The sequence below is a fragment of the Dryas octopetala genome, chromosome 3 (assembly GCF_963921425.1).
Source record: "Dryas octopetala chromosome 3, drDryOcto1.1, whole genome shotgun sequence".
NCBI classification, from domain to species: Eukaryota; Viridiplantae; Streptophyta; class Magnoliopsida; order Rosales; family Rosaceae; genus Dryas; species Dryas octopetala.
In genome coordinates, this window is record NC_141368.1 from 21,673,582 (window position 1) to 21,690,681 (window position 17,100).

A 17,100-nucleotide genomic window follows, 5' to 3' on the forward strand; every position below is an offset into this window, starting at 1 on the left:
AATTCATGTTTCTTACAAGATTGGTCATAGGAAACTAAGGTCTAAGGAAAGTACGTAGTAACTATATATATTATCGAAAGGATACAATTTTTGAATTTTGAGTTTGAACAGGGAAAATATAGGTAGGAATTTTCTACTATCAGCTTTGTCGCAGTCTATTCTTTTGAATTATTATAACTATGGTAGAGATGGTGTGGCTATCTTGTTCTTTAAATAATATATATTTTTAATCAGTTACGGCATTTCAAATAATATACTACTACTTTTTATTTTTTATTAGCATAAAATATTATGGATGAACAACTTGGTTTTCTAGCTTATTCCTTTTTATTTGGTACAAGTTTTCTAACTTATTTGTTTGTTGACATTGGCCGATCGAGATGCTCTCGCATAACATTGGGATGCTTGTTAATATCCGCACTTGAATTTATATATATATATATATATACTCCTTTAGGTGTGAGATCTCACATTTAATATTGAATGTGCAATGAGGCGGATTAGCCCACTTAATGTTAAAAGCGACCGGCGTATCCAGTGTCAAATAAGCTATGGATACACCTTGATTGGCCATTGGGTGATGACAGAAAGCCAGTCTAATCCAGTGGCTTTTAGTATCAAAAGGATTGACCCTTTTTCTAGTAGTGAGTCTATATTGAATGGTAACTCAGACAACAGTTCGAATTCTTACAAAAACTAACTTGTTTTTTTAATGGTATGAATGTTATTCGAAGAAATGGCAGCAGAACGTTTCAAGTCTCAATTAGTGGATGCACCCGAGATCAATGATATAGATGTTAGCTCCCCCCCTTCGCCTGCGGTGTCAGCTGCTTCTAATAGAACAGCGTCCCTTCCTACACATTTTCGTAAGTTCTCTCTCTTCCACTTTTTACTCAACTAGTAAGGCTCAGTTTGTTTTGGAGTAAAAAAATAAATATTCATGTGTTTGCATAAAGAAAATAGACTTAAAAGTTTCGACAAAATTCTGCAGAAACGATACGTACGAACTTTCATTTATTGTTTTCCAGAGTTGTTAACTTCTTTTTATCTGGCGCAAATGCACACAAATGTTGGACCATATATATCTTGTGTTACATATTGACATTAAATATTATATTCTTGCATATTTCAAATCTTTACAGCCGAATCAAGACAAAACAAATGGTTCATCCACGAGTACGCGATCCTATTTAACGCTGCAGTAAGAGGTGACTGGAAAGTGGCTAAGCCAATCATAGATAAAGATAAGACTATTTTACATGCCAATATTATAAGAGGAAGGCAGACTGTTCTTCATGTCGCTGCAGGATCCACACATGTTCACTTTGTGGAGAAGTTGCTGAAATTGTTAGACAAAGATGATTTGGTCTTGCAAGATCAAAAGGGGCATACAGCCTTTAGTTATGCTGTTGCAGCTGGAACTGTACCTGTGGCTAAGATGATGTTACAAATGAATCCTACGATACTAGAAATTCGAGGTGGTCCAGGAAGGACACCGCTTTATTTTGCCGTTTTGTTTGGACGTAGCGAGATGGCGTTGTATCTATACCCTAAAGTCATCAAAAGTGTCAACGAAGGGGAACGAGCTGAGATATTTTTCACTTCCATCAACAATGAATTATATGGTAAGCATAAATGTTATGTCAGATGTTTTCCCATTCCACTAGATCTTTTTCCTAAAAGAAAAGGATGGAATTGATTTTGGGTAATTAAGAATACTTTATTTACAACTTACTTCTCATTGGGTAGAAGACCTTAAGGAAAAAACTACATACATGCAATCATCCCAAAACCATACATAAATATATGTTACACTCGAATGTTTTTACGCCTATAAGGATTGAAACCTTAGACGTCTAGAACTCGCTCAAATGGTCAGCCCTTTACCATTTGTAAGAAGGTTTGGAATTGATGATTTATTATTAGGGAATAACCCATATATATACAAGCATAATCGTGTCGATCAGTACAAGGAGACCTATACTTGGAGTACAAGATATTCTAAACATTCATGAATAAGTGAATACAATTCTACAAGGAAGAGTAGTCGTCCTTGTGAGTTAAGTTTCATGTCTAACACCATTAAGTCACATGTGCAGGTTTTGTGCAAAACTTGATCTGAAATTAATTATCTTTGTTGGTTTTTTTTTATTCAGTATTAGCCTTGAAAATTCTTCACGACTACCCGGAGCTTGCAGTGGCTCGTGACATGAATAGTGAGACAGCTTTGCATTTGTTGGCTGCGAAGCCTTCAGCATTTGCCATAAAACGTTCAGGAATATGGAAAAGCTTCATTTACTCTTGTAATTCTCTCCTCATTGCAGCTTAAGCTTCATTTAATCTTTCCATGAATCGATGAGTATGTAGGGGTGGCATTCTAGTCAAGGTGTATTGTGTTCATGGCATATGATTTGGTGTCCAGGTCAAATAGTAGTCAGCTATCCCAACTCATGATACATCGAGTTATATTAAGGGAAATTTTATCAAATAATTAACCTATTTAATATTAAACTTACTTTTTTGAGACTCATTTCCAAATTTAATCTTTTTTGAATCTTTTAGCTAGTTTTAGACAAAATTACCCTTAACCTTCTTTCTCTCTCTGATCCCCTTCTCCCCACCTTCCCTCCTCCCTCTTCCTCTCCAGCGACCAACTATGATGAAAGTTATTGCAATTTCAGATCTGCAATATCAGATATTGGGTTTGTGTAGCAAGTAGCAACACATGTTCTTCAGGAGTGGAGGTCATGATCGGTAAGTGTGAAGAAAGTTGGGGGAAGACAAGGTTTGGGAAATATATATAACGGAATTTGAGAGATATCAGAGATGAATCAAAAGTAGGGTGAGATTTGGACTCGGGAATTATTTTTTTTTGGTACGTGTTTACCTTCAAAGCTCGGTATCGATATCAATGGAACCTAAGTTCAGATTTGAAATTTGGTCAACCCATGATCGACTAATAATTGACAAATGGTCGCCACATTAGATGGTACTACAACCGCTTTAACATGATCATCATCATCATGTTCTTCTTCTCTTATTTTTTTGACATTTTTTTTAAATTTGATTTTTCGTAGACTACGTGGCGACATAAAAGGTGTTTTGGTTCAAAAAGTGTCCAAAGAGTAAAAAAAAGTTTAATTTTGGAGCTGAGAGTCAAAAAAGCAAGTATGATATTAAAATGGGTTATTTGATGAAATTTCCCTTATATTATTAATTGGGTCGTGTACGTTTAGCTGCCTTACATGCATGTGTTGTGAATTAGAAACTTTACACTAAGTTTCTCTTACTTTTAAACTAAATCTATCACTCATACACTCATAAAATAAAAGCATACATAATCTTGTTGCTAACAAAACATAGAAAATAATCATATAATTGTGTAAGAAATTCATACAATATCATATAGAGAAAAGATATTCTTTATATGATACTAGTTAAAACGAGTTTGTAATGTCAATTGGGTACGTTATTCGTGTTTGATATAGTCCTACATAAATATTATTTATGTGATCAGATAGTGTCATTTACTAGTTTGTATCAAGTAATTGATAATTTTAACTTGGCATATATGTTTGAAAGCTGAAATATTTTCATAATTAATCATGGAATAAAGATATTAAGACTTGTACAATTAGATGACCTTAGCAAGTTAATAGAAAAAAAAAAAAAAGGAATATTTTCATTAATAACATATATAGGTTGTCGAAAATATATTGGAACTCAAACTCAAAAACTAACTTGTTTGACGTGTTAAAGGTACAAATAAGGGAAATAGGACAAGAACTCCCGGCCATCAATTATTAAAATGCCTTTTGAAGGAAGTTATATGGAAAGGTGACAGGACAATGACCGACATTATAAGAAGGCCATCACATGCACTATTTATTGCAGCAAAATTAGGAAATTTTGAGTTTGTGGCTGAGCTTATTGGCTCTTATCCTAGTTTGATATGGGAAACAGATGACTGCAATCGGAGTTTATTTCATGTTGCAGTAATGTACCACCAGATAAGTATCTTCAATTTGGTATATCAGTTCGGTTTATACAAAGATATCATACTCTCTTACAATGATAATAAGAATAATAATAACATACTGCATTTGGCGGCAAAGTTAGCTCCACCAAATCAATTGAATACCTTGTCAGCACCTGCCCTACAAACGCAACGAGACTTATTATGGTTTAAGGTAAGCATTCTTTCCCTAGCTATTGTCTCTATTTTAAATAGTTTTTATTTTTATTTTTTTTTTTGTATCCAAGAGATGGGAGCTAAGACTTGAACTCTTGTCATAGGCGTGGGATAAAATTTCTAGCGGAACTAGAAATTTGATTATGTGGGGGGGGGGGGGGGGTTTGGGTCAATCTTAAGCATCTTAATTACCTAATAATATATGTACATAATATTTAGTATTAGTTCATAAAAATCCCAATACAATTGCAATCTTCCTCAATCAATTTTCTTAGTTTAAAATATTTATAATATTTTTATCTCTAAAATTCTTAAAAAAACACAGACACACACAAGAGATTTACATTTAAAAAAGACAGCAAAGAGATTTACATATAATAAATTATACATTTATTGGTTTAGGGTATTTATCATATTGATTGAGTTAACAGGAAAATAAAGAAAATCCAAGAACTTGGTAGAGACTAGTGTGGTACGTAGGTGTGTTGGGATAGAAATGGACAACAAGTTAATTTATTGGGACTTAGAGAGAGAGAGAGAGAGAGAGAGAGAGAGAGAGAGGGGGGGGGGGGGTAGGAAAGTGAGAAAAATATAGTACGTAGAAGAAGAAGCAAAACAAAGGAAATTAAAGTAGGAAGGAATAGCCTAAACATAATAACAAGAATCAAAGTCATAAATCGTAGATTTTACAAAATTTAAACTAAGCAAAAATAAAAAGAAATCTAAGTCATAAATCGTTAGAACCCTTAAAACCTCATCACATCATAATCTCTTCCATGGTCTAATTAAACTGCTGTCGTGCTTTTTTGTTCTATTAGATATATAAAAATTTTACCAATTAATTAATATGTGTTCCTCATTTCAAATGGAGCAAATATATATATATATATATATATATATATATACATACATACATACAGTCTCATGCAGTTGATTTCGTGATCCACCTAATACCTAAGAAATTAAAGAGGAAAAAACAAAAATTGTTAAAAGAAGTAGGTGTTTGACTCTTGAATAGAAGAAGCAGGTGTTGGAGTCTTTGATTAGAGTAGCATTCGAAATTGGAGACTTGGAGTTGGAGAAGATTCAACGTTAACTTGGAGTTGGAGAATATTATTTATCGATGCAGATTTTGAATAGTTGAAAAAGATAACAAATTAACAATTTCAAATTTTTATTTAATAAAAATTATAGCTATTAGATTTGAGATGGATAAGATGGTCTTTCAAAAAAATTATATTAATTTAATGTAAAAAATGAATAGTGATGTGTTTTATTTAACTTTGCCACATAAGATTATGACACATAGATGTTGTGCCCTAGTGTGGCACAAAATCATTTTCCTTTTATAATATGAACAATCTATTTTTTAGGTCTCTATTTACTAGTCATCCATACAAAAAATTAGACAAATCTGAAATTGTTTAACCATTTAATTAATCGGTAAGCATTGTATTTATAGAAAACATTGTGTGTTTGTCAATTTATTCAATCAAAATTAGATATCTTAATAATTTCCAATATGTTTTTTTTTTTGTTTTTTTTAAGATTGATTCTTGAGTGAAAACCTAAAGAATAGATAACTCGAATCATTAAACTATCTATAATGCGAAATGGACTCACAAAAGATCCCTTAAATAAGATGACCTTTTTATTAATTGGATTCCTTAGTGGAAGTTGTCTCTATTGTATTGATATTACAATTTTAATTATGTGGTTATTTTTCAATGTTTTCCAATTCCAAACACAATGCCTTATATTATCGATGTGCAGGAGGTGAAAAAGGCTGTTCTACCATGTTATGTAGACATGAAAAACTCAGAAGGTAAAACACCTAAAGATATATTTATCGAAGAACATAAAGGTTTATCGGTATATGGAGGATCGTGGATGAACAGTATTGTGCATGCTTGTTTCAAACCATTATAAAGTTTAGCTAATAATTGGACTCATAGCACTCTTCTAGTTTGGTATGCTGAAGTGGACTGTATCGGATTGCATTATTTCAATCGTATTGTACTATACTATAATGTCTTTAGTATCGTTAAGGGTTTTGTACTATATATAATTAAGCTGGACAAATTGTATTGTACGTGTTTGGTGCTATACCATATAAAAGGTTGGGTTTGTACTATATTTTTTGGAAAAGAACAACTTTGTTGGAGCAAAAAACCTTCGTAGGTAAACTAATTAAAAACCATGTCTGAGATTACATGCCGATTTGGAATAAAGGTAAACTAATTAAAAGAATGGTTGTTGACTTATTCCAACGGGTGGACAATTTCAACGGTTGTCAAGAAAAATGCTCTTCAAAGAATCCAAGAGAAATTGAGACACTTTGGTGACGGTTGTGTTGATGCAAATTTCGTAAGATAGATTCAACAACTTAGAGAGGATAATTTGGCTGATTGGAAGCCCAGCTGGATGATGAAGTGGATGTTGATTCGAGATCTTCCTGCACGAACACAAGATCAAAGGAGAAGGACCGGTGTGGTACCAGCCAAATACGCTCTGATGATGAAGTCAGTGATGTGTATTTGGAGATGTTTGTGTAAGAGTAAGGAAGAACAGGTGATGAACTTGGGAGAATGAGGAAGAACAAGGTAAGATCTTCTGGGTTTATTCTCAGCAAGTGGTGTATTTTGATAGGCTTTTTGTGAGTGAGGTTATGTATGTAGATCTCCCATTTTTGTGCACATAAGTCAGCTTATATAGGCAAAGAAAGTGGTGAAGGGTACCTGCATGAGAGTGAATGGTTGAGAGGTGGCCACGCGTTCGGCCATGAATAGTAGCATGCACAGCTACCCACCTCCTTTGCATTCAATGCTGCATTGAATGCAAGGATGGAAGATCAAATGAGATGCCCTAATAATCATGGCTGTGAGCTGGGATATCCCATCTGTCAGAGAGCTATGCCAGAGATATTCGGGTAAGGCGGTTCGTCCTGACTCCAATCTTCTAGAATGGCGGTGGGATCCGAGCCGAGCCGAGCTGATCATAGATATGTATACGCAAGTATGAAACATATCCACGTTTGGATCGGGCATGGGTGAACTGATCCAGATAGGCTCAACGTATAATGTGACAGTCGTCGTTCGACTGTAGCCCGTTGTCCGAGAAGATGATCGCCAAGAGCCGAGCCGAACCGAACTGGGATAATCAAGAAAAGATGAACACTCAATTCTTAGGAGATCTTCAGATCGGGTCAGCTACCGATCCGAGATGGTAATGAAAATGTTGCCGAGCTGATATAGTGACGTGGAGGTCTGAGTTTGACCGTTGAAAAAGTCAAAGCCTGAAGTTGGATCTGACTAGCCACATGTCGATCCATGATTGGCTGTTAAATCCATGTAGGTTTATCCACAAACAGAAGTCCCCCAACTTCCGATCCGAACAGACCGTGATGAATTGGAAGTTGAAAAAAGACAGTTTGTGAAACATAACATATGACATGCCCCGTGCCGAACTGATGCAGATGTGCCGATCTGGACAAGTCCGACTTCCCAATAATCCGAGCAGATGATGATGCGTGATTGGCCAAAATATCTTGGGAATATGCGAAGGAGTAACTGTTCATGATTGTGTCTGCATGGGGGAACGTAAAGGTCACCTCATTTATGATTTTTTTTAAATGTGGACATGTGGCAAGATCTGGCATCTGAAGCGCCAAAATTGAATGGCTGGGATTGATTTTGCATGGGGATATAAAAGGCCTTCTCTCTCCCCTTCTTCTTCACTTTCAGTTTTCAGAATTTCTAGAAGCTCCCCGACTTCTCTCTCTCCAAAATTTCTCTCTCTCTCTCCGTGTTTTGGGTAGCAGTCCGGTCGCGATTCCGACCAAGCACGACCGTAGGCGAGGCTGTTTTGAGTGTGTGAGGGGTGGAGAGTGTGGCCGGAGAAAAACTAGTAAGTGATTCTTCCCATTTCTGAGTTTTTTTGTGTTTTCGAGTTTTCTGGGTGTGTTCTTGAGTGTTCTTGAAAAAGACACTTTTTTGATCCAAAAAGCAAGAGAGAGAAATTTGAAATGTGTTTGTGATGTCAACGACCGACTCAAGTGGTCGGCTCGGCTCAGGAGAAGCCTTCAAAGGCGATAGTGATGCCGAGCTGAGCTGAAGCCCACCAGGGGGTGAGGCTGACTGGGATGAACTATCCGAGGAGCTGGGTGAGGTCAGCTCGGACATAGAGTGTAACCCAGGCGAGGAACGCTGACCTCGAGGGGGTGAAGGAAGTCCCCAAGTAGGCATGAGTTCGGATCGGGGGCCGGAAGGGATAGCTCACGAATCCGAACATGCAAATGAGGAGGACGATGAAGAAGAAGATATCGGTGCCGAGTCGAGCTCGAGTACTCCAATAAGGCTCACCTCGGGGTCAGAGGAAAGAGATAGGGGTCACGATGCCTCGAGTTCGGCTCGGCATGTGAGGGGGTGTCCGATCGACCCGGATTTTTACGAAGAGCTGGCATGGAAAGTCGATGAGATCCCCAATGAAATGACTGAATTTCATCTCAAGGATCTGAGGATAAAGTATGGAGTCCCCGATTCAGTCTTGACAAGGTTGCCTGAGCAGGGGAGAGAAACCGAGCCGACCCCCCAAAGGATGAGTGACAATGTACCCAGAGATGTTCGAGAATGGGGTTCGGCCCCCCCTGCATCTTTTTTTGCAGGATTGGCTGGCGATGATTGGCGCGGCGCCACACCAGCTCAATCTGAACGTGTATAGGATTATCATGTCCATGCACATCTTGTGGCACAAGGTGCACAAGTGTGTGCCAGACAAGGACTTGTTGATCTGCTCTTATTCACTGAGGTTGAAGCAGAAGACTGAGCTCGGCTTCTACAACCTTCAGGCGTATTCGGGGCCGCTGCTCACTGAGAATCCTTCATCCCAGAAGACTTGGAAGAGGAGATACTTCTTCGTTTCTGGGGATTGGGAGTTCTTCGATCCGAGCAGTCCCCTTCCGGCCCGAGTCCCTAGAGCCTTTAGGATTTCAGGTGGGCACTCAATGTCTGGGAGAGTCGATCCGGATTAGACTTGTGATTATTTGCTAGTGATAATGATGATGATATATATATATATTTTTTAAGCTAACTCCCTTGCTTTTTTTTTTTTGCAGTCAGCTGGGGCCATGTTAAACTCCGGGGCGAGCTCAGAGATCAGATCGCCGTGGTGAATGAGCAACCATCGAAGTATCTGTCCACCAAATTCCTGCTCGGCTCTACTCAGATCGGATCGAGTGGGATTTCTTGGTTCGTGCCGAGGTGGAACCCCCGTATAGAGAAAGGGATGAATCCTGCCGAGTTGGAGGCGAGGCTGAGGAAGAGGGTGGCGAGGAGTGCCCAAAAGAAGGCCGGAGCTCGAGTCCTTGCCGAGCCAGCCCCGGTGCCTGCTCGAACCACAGCCCAGGCTGGACCCTCCATGCCGAGTTCGGCTCAGCAATTGAGAAGAGGAAAGGCCCTCAGGTTGAAGCCCGGGTAGAGAAGAGGGCTCGGACTGAGCCAGCGGGTGCCAACGCCGATGTCTTTGGTTGGGCTGCCAAGAGAACGGTGGAGGTGGAGGTGGATCCCTCCATTGAGCCGTTCGTCACGGGCTTCAAGCGTGTGGTCACGCCGAAGGTCGTGGAAGGTCTCTGGGCAGGAAAGGAAGCACCCAGCTTCGAGAGCAAGGCCCTGAATGCGTCCCGACAGGCCATGGTGGTAAGTGTTTTTTTTTTTTTTTTTTTTTTTAAACCTTCAAAGTTATCTCCAGATCGGGTCAGGCTGATTGTTTCCTTTTTTTGCAGCTTGCCCTCAGGCAGTTTGAAGCGGCACAAGCTGCGGTCGACGCTGAGGAGAAGATGAGGAGGCTCAAGGAAAGGAACCAGGAGCTGAGGAACAAGCTGGCCGAAGCCGAGCGCCTGATCAGGGAGGAGCGTAAACGTTCACCGATCTGTAGATTCAGCTGGCCGAGCGAGGGGAAGAGGTAACTCGGCTCAAGAAGGAGCTCCTGATCTCAGAGCAGAAAGTGATCGACCTGGGAGTGTTCGCCGACGAGCTTCAGCAAGATGTCGAGGCGGCCGAACAGAGGGCTATTGTGGCTCAGCGTCAGGCTCGGGAAGTGAGCTTGAAGGAACTGAGTGACGCCCAGTTCGAAGGGTATAAGAAGCTCCTGGAAGTGGTCCGAGCGAAGAGGCCGGACTGGGACCTGTCCTTCTTAGCCGAGTCGGATGGCGAGGAGGATACCCAGGAAAGCTAGCAAGAAGAGCTTCCCCCCCCCCCCCCCGATCGCCAAGCTGGGACTGAGACAGTCGCGTCTGCGGCCGAGCTGACCCAGGAAAGCCCTCTAATCCCTTTAGATAAGATGCCCGAGATCCCTCCAGTCCCCGAAGCTGATCCCAATACGGAGATGCAGATCGGAGGTGTGGAAGTAGTGCAGCTCGGCGAGGAATCGCCTGAGAGATCTGCCGGGCCGACTTTGAAGGGGCCAGCTGAGAGATCTGTTTAGCATGTTTTATTTATTTTTGTTTTTCCCGAGCCGAGATGTGGCTCAGATTTGATATGTTTTGAACAAATTGTTTTTGAATCATTATGTTATTAATTTATTTTCAGTATTTTCTTCTATTCCAAGTTGTTTGTCAGTTCAGCTCGGAAATGAAACTAAAACCACAACAAGTAACAGATAGATAAGAAAATGATGAAAAATAAAAGTCATAATAAAAACAAAATGAATGTGACAAAGTATTTTGAGATCGGCTCAACTTGACGATCACAATAAAATAAAATGTAATGATAATTCACAACTTGTTTTTAGATCAGTCTGATGAGCATGATGAAAATAAGCAGAAATTATAAATCCCTGATGATCTCAGATGGGCTTGATATATCCATTGAGATATTAAGAATTTTGTTTTTGAGAAAAATATTCAAACTTACTTTCAGATCAGCTCGGCATGCACGATGAGAGTTTGAGTTTGAGGGTATATTTTTCTTTTAGAAGTTTCTTGTCGAACGTTAGGACTGTAGTAAGTCACTTCGGTTCGGACAAGGGTTTTTATAGACCTGATAAGTCTATACTATGTCGAGCATTGGGCCGAATATGGCACGCCAACTCGGCACAGGAGTTTATAGACCTGATGAGTCTATGTCGAGCATCGGGCCGAATATGGCACGCCAACTCGGCACAGGAGTTTATAGACCTGATGAGTCTATGTCGAGCATCGGGCCGAATATGGCACGCCAGCTCGGCACAGGAGTTTATAGACCTGATGAGTCTGTACTATGTCGAGCATCGGGCCGAATATGGCACGCCAGCTCAGCACAGGAGTTTATAGACCTGATGAGTCTGTACTATGTCGAGCATCGGGCCGAATATGGCACGCCAGCTCGGCACAAAAGTTTATAGACCTGATGAGTCTGTACTATGTCGAGCATCGGGCCGAATATGGCACGCCAGCTCGGCACAAAAGTTTATAGACCTGATGAGTCTGTACTGTGTCGAGCATCGGGCCAAATATGGCACGCCAGCTCGGCACAGGAGTTTATAGACCTGATGAGTCTGTACTATGTCGAGCATCGGGCCGAATATGGCACGCCAGCTCAGCACAGGAGTTTATAGACCTGATAAGTCTGTGAATTTGTTATTTTTTGAAGGAGACACTTAGATCTTTCCTTTTTGTTGGGGGTGCATAGGGGTAGAGTCCCCAGTGTCTACTTCAAAAAATGAGAATGGACAAGTCAAAAGGGTATTCATCTTTTCATTGATTGAAAGAATGTTAGGTCGGACAGTCCCCGATCCTAACTACATTTACTAGTAATAAATCTTGAGGTGTTCAGCATTCCAGCTATACTTGAGAGGTTTCCCGGTCAGAGTGGCTAAGTTGTAAGTGTCAGGCTTGACTATGCCTGTGACTCTGTAGGGTCCAGTCCAGTTAGGATCGAATGAGCTCTCCTTGATGGCCAGAGGGTTCTTGTTCATGACGAGGTCGTCCAATCCGAAACTTCTTGGTTTGACCCTTTTGTTGTAGTATTTGGCTACCTTCTGTTGGTAGGCAGCTCGGCAGAGATTGGCATCGGTTCGCCTTTCTTCGATTATGTCCAGGCCGAGCCGAAGTCCGGTATCGTTGGCCTCAGGGTTGTACGTGTCGGTCCGGAATGAAGGAGTCCCAATTTCGACCAGAACAACAGCATCGACACCAAACTCCAATGCGTACGGCGTTTCCTTTGTCGAAGTCCGATAGGAAGTTCGGTAGGACCATAATACCTCTGGTAGGAGTTCTGGCCAATTTCCCTTAGCGTTATCAAGCTTGGACTTCAGGGTCTTTTTGATGATCTTGTTGACTGCCTTGACCTGTCCGTTTGATTGCGGATGGTAAGGGGCTGCAAAGCGCAGGTTGATGTTCAAACGTGAACAAAAACTTCTAAATTTTTTACAGTCGAACTGTTTGCCGAACCGGCATATGATGTTCTTCCACACAAAAGTTTCCATCCGTTCGGCCATAGTGGTAGCTAGGGGTTCAGCTTCGGCCTATTTGGTGAAGTAGTCGACTGCTACTACGGTTATCGTGACTTGTCCCTTTGCCTTCGGCATAGAGCCGATCAGATCGAGTCCCCACTGTGTGAACGGCCAGGGACTGGATATAGAGGTCAGCAATTGAGGAGGCTGATGGGAGACCGCGGCGAACTGTTGGCATTTGACACAAGTGCGGGATAGATGATCCGCATCTTTGTTCAACGTAGGCCAAAAGTAACCCTGTCTGATCATCTTGTAGGCAAGGGCTCTTCCTCCAGAGTGGTTCCCGCATATCCCTTGATGGATTTCCTTTAGCACATCCTGACCCTCTTGAGGCATGACGCACCGCAGGTAGGGTAGGGAGAAACTCCTCTTGTAGAGCTGACCATCGATGATGCTGAACCGAGCCGATCTTGTTTGACGAGACGTGCCTTGTCCTTTTTCGGGGGAAGAATCCCGGAAACCAAGTAGTCGGTGATCAGCGTCATCCAATTCGGTTCGGTATCGGTCTGCATGACGGTGGCCTCGTCTTCGGAGGTGCTAGGTCTGTTCAGGATTTCGACTGGGACATGTCTAGCAGATCCGATATCTGTGACTGTGGCCAAGCGTGCTAGGGCATCGACTCTGCAGTTTTCTACCCTCGGGATTTGGGATACCTTGTATTCTTGAAACCCCCTGAGTAGTGATCGGGTCTTCTCGAGATAGGCCGTCATGCTTGGTTCTCGAGGCTCGTACTCTCCCAATATCTGGTTGAGGACGAGTTGGGAGTCGCTGAAGATGTTCAGTTTAGTTGCCCCGAGCTCCCTTGCCAATTTGGCCGGCGATGAGTGCTTCATACTCTGCTTCATTGTTGGAGGCTTGAAATTTGAAGCGGAGAGCATACTTCACTACGACTTGTTCTGGGGAGATCAAAACCAGTCCGGCTCCGCTTCCCATAGCGTTGGAAGATCCGTCCACGTATAAGGTCCAAGTGATGAGATCAGCTTGGGTACGAGCTCCTCAGCTTGTTCTACCTGTTTAGTGAGCAGCTCATTGTTTTGCTTGAGAAGTGCATTCTCAGCGGCTAAGTGTCGTTGGTTCTCCCTGAGGAGCTTGTGAGCAGCCTTTATCTTCAAGGGAGCCTTAGACTTAGCTAGTTTAGCGAGATGTGCTCTTCTCGTTTTTTCGGATGTCTCAGGCTCATGTTGTTGATTGTCTTGGGATCCTCCTAAGGAAGAGCTGCTGTCACGAAAGATGGTAGTCATGACGTAGGGATTGTGATAGTAGTGATTTGTTGAAGGAAGAGCTTAACACTTGTGAAGATGAACACAATGGCTAAAGATGATCTTCCCACAGACGGCGCCAATCTGTTGATGCAAATTTTTGTAAGATAGATGCAACAACTTAGAGAGGATGATCTGGCTGATTGGAAGCCCTGCTAGATGATGAAGTGGATGTTGATTCGAGATCTTCCTGCACGAACACAAGATCAAAGGAGAAGGACCGGTGTGGTACCAGCCAAATACGCTCCGATGATGAAGTCAGTGATGTGTATTTGGAGATGTTTGTGTAAGAGCAAGGAAGAACAAGTGATGAACTTGGGAGAATAAGGAAGAACAAGGTAAGATTTTCTGGGTTTATTCTCAGCAAGTGGTGTATTTTGATAGGCTTTTTGTGAGTGAGGTTATGTATGTAGATCTCCCATTTTTGTGCACATAAGTCAGCTTATATAGGCAAAGAAAGTGGTGAAAGGTAAGTTACCTGCATGAGAGTGAATGGTTGAGAGGTGGCCACGCGTTCGGCCAGGAATAGTAGTATGCACAGCTACCCACCTCCTTTGCATTCAATGCTACATTGAATGCAAGGATGGAAGATCAAATAGGATGCCCTAATAGTTATGGCTGTGAGCTGGGATATCCCATCTGTAAGAGAGCCATGCCAGAGATATTCGGGTAAGGCGGTTCGTCCTGACTCCAATCTTCTAGAATGGCGGTGGGATCCGAGCCGAGCCGAGCCGATCATAGATATGTATATGCAAGTATGAAACATATCCACATTCGGATCGGGCATAGGTGAACTGATCCAGATAGTCTCGACGTATGATGTGACAGTCGTTGCTCGACTGTAGCCCGTTGTCCGAGAAGATGATCGCCAAGAGCCGAGCCGAACCGAACTGGGATAACCAAGAAAAGATGAACACTCAATTCTTAAGAGATCTTCAAATCGGGTCGGATCGGACGTGGGAGGTTCGCCGGGATGAACCGATCCGAGCTGGTAATGAAAATGTTGCCGAGCTGATATAGTGACGTGGAGGTCTGAGTTTGACCGTTGAAAAAGTCAAAGCCTGAAGTTGGATCTGACCAGCCACGTGTCGATCCATGATTGGTTGTTAAATCCATGTGGGTTTATCCACAAACAGGTTGTCTTTTGTAATGCAATATTTTCTTAGTAGAATATATTGCCTGTGGACTTAAAAGCAATTGTCAAAGTACGTAAAGTTGTTGTATCTTTATATCTTGCTTATTTACATGTTGTTATCAATTTTATTTTTCTTGTCCATTTTATTTTTCTGCTGATGCGCAGAGGGAAGAAGTAGTTGTGCTGCTGGCTTGAATAATCAATGCATTAGTGGAATGAGTTTGGTGCGATTGCAGCGATGCAGCAAATAAACAATGCAAAAGTTGCCAGGAGCTCAACAGTGGATTGGTGGAATACTGATGATTATTCCTCATGCGCGAATCAGAAGAGGAAATGGAAGCTGCGTCAGAGGAGAGAAGAATACCTGAGCCCACCCCACAGCCACCGAAGGGTCGGCAAGCCGCCGAGGGGTCGCCCAGCCACCGCCGAGGGGTCGGCAAGCCGCTGAGGGTCGCCAGCCTTGCTGCCTGCTTCACATGTGCTGCTGGTTTGTTCAACGCGCCCATGCTGCTGAAAAGTTTGGTTCCACGTGATTTGTTCCTCTGCAAATGCATGTTCCACTTCAGATGATTTGATTAATATGGTTTGAATGCATTGCATTGCTGTTCTAATGCCACAACCTCACCTAATGGTGATCATACTTCATAAAAGATTTAAACAAAAGCAAGTGAATACATAGCTCATAGATTGCATTATTAATCAGATTAAGTTGTATCCTTGCAGTGAAAAAATGATGGGATGTTGCCATTTTATTTTAAAAACTTACATACACCAAATAAACAACAAAATAACCTAAAAGAAGAAGGAAAACTAATAAAAACAAAAAATTACTTAAAAGTTAAAAATAAGGAAATAAAACCTTAAAAATACTAATTTTATTGAAAGACTAGGATTAAGAATGTATAATTTAGAAGTAAAATAAAGGTATAAAATGTGTCCAACACTTTGACTTGTTGATTTTTCTATTATTGCTCTTGTCCATGTGGCAAGGCTAGTGTGAAAACCCATGTTTTTGTTTTTATTTTTGTAAATAGAAAATTTTAATAAATTTATTGTTTTAAATAAATTCTGAATTTTTTTTTTTGGGGCTGAAAATATTAGAATTAAACCCATATTCTCAAAAACTCATAAAACAGCTCATTCCCTCAAAACCCAAAATCAAACCCAGCCAAAAAAAATTTTTAAACGTTGCAACTCATCTTCTTCCTCTTGCTTGCTTGTCCCTCTTCTTATCATCTTCTCATGTTTATCTTCTATAATCATGACTTGCTCACTCATTAACCTATGAAGAGCTGTCTAAGGTAAACTATAAGCAGCTGGGTGGAACCTAGAATTAGCTAGGATGAGGATTATGCACTCTAGAATGGTGAGTAAGGCAAGCTATAGAGCTGGAGGTGTAGCTCTCTAAAATGGTGGTGGACAAGCTATGGATCTACATAATAGGAGGTGGAGAATTTCAGAGAATTAGAAATCAAATTCCCTACTTCTTACAGCACATAGAAGTCAATTTGGTTTTTGATTTCTTTCCCTATAAATAGATAGGATGCTCTGTTATAATTTCCATTGACAAGTTCAGAGCTTCTTTACACCAAAAGGGAGGTAAACATAGGAAGGCTACAGTTCTAGAGCAAGAAAGCTAAGAATTCTGGAAGAGAAAAGGAAGTAAGGTTTGAATTTCATAGCTTTCTTTTTAAAATTCTTTTTTTTTTTTCTGAAAATGGTTTTGGGTGTCCAAATCAATTTTCAAAATCTTGTTTTAGATTCCAATTTTTATGTTTTTGTAGTCTAAATTCAAAGTTATATTGTTATTAAGTTATTCAGACCCCTTAGATTCAATTTTATTGCTTTAAGTTCGAAAAGAAGTGGAGGGAAAAATTTTCATAAATTCTGGAAAAACTTTCGTTAGATTCGGACCCTCAACTTTGAATGACGATTTCTCTCAAACCTAAGCTCCGTGTTTGAAAACCAATATATGGTTGGAAAGCTGGTTGTATAAGCTTTTCAACGAGTATTTATTTGTCAAATTT

At 40.8% G+C, this 17,100-nt stretch overlaps 2 protein-coding genes across 2 annotated transcripts; one reads left to right on the plus strand and one right to left on the minus strand.

The window, feature by feature from the left end:
* Positions 1 to 736: 736 nt before the first annotated feature.
* Positions 737 to 6,121, plus strand: LOC147291781 (uncharacterized). Its single transcript, XM_086236021.1, has 5 exons — positions 737 to 866; positions 1,143 to 1,625; positions 2,157 to 2,303; positions 3,760 to 4,190; positions 5,966 to 6,121. Exons 1-5 carry the CDS (start codon positions 737 to 739, stop codon positions 6,119 to 6,121), a joined length of 1,347 nt encoding a protein of 448 aa, XP_086092147.1.
* Positions 6,122 to 11,974: 5,853 nt separating this feature from the next.
* On the minus strand, positions 11,975 to 12,664 carry LOC147291782 (uncharacterized). Its single transcript, XM_086236022.1, has one exon. It carries the CDS (start codon positions 12,662 to 12,664, stop codon positions 11,975 to 11,977), a length of 690 nt encoding a protein of 229 aa, XP_086092148.1.
* Positions 12,665 to 17,100: the final 4,436 nt, after the last annotated feature.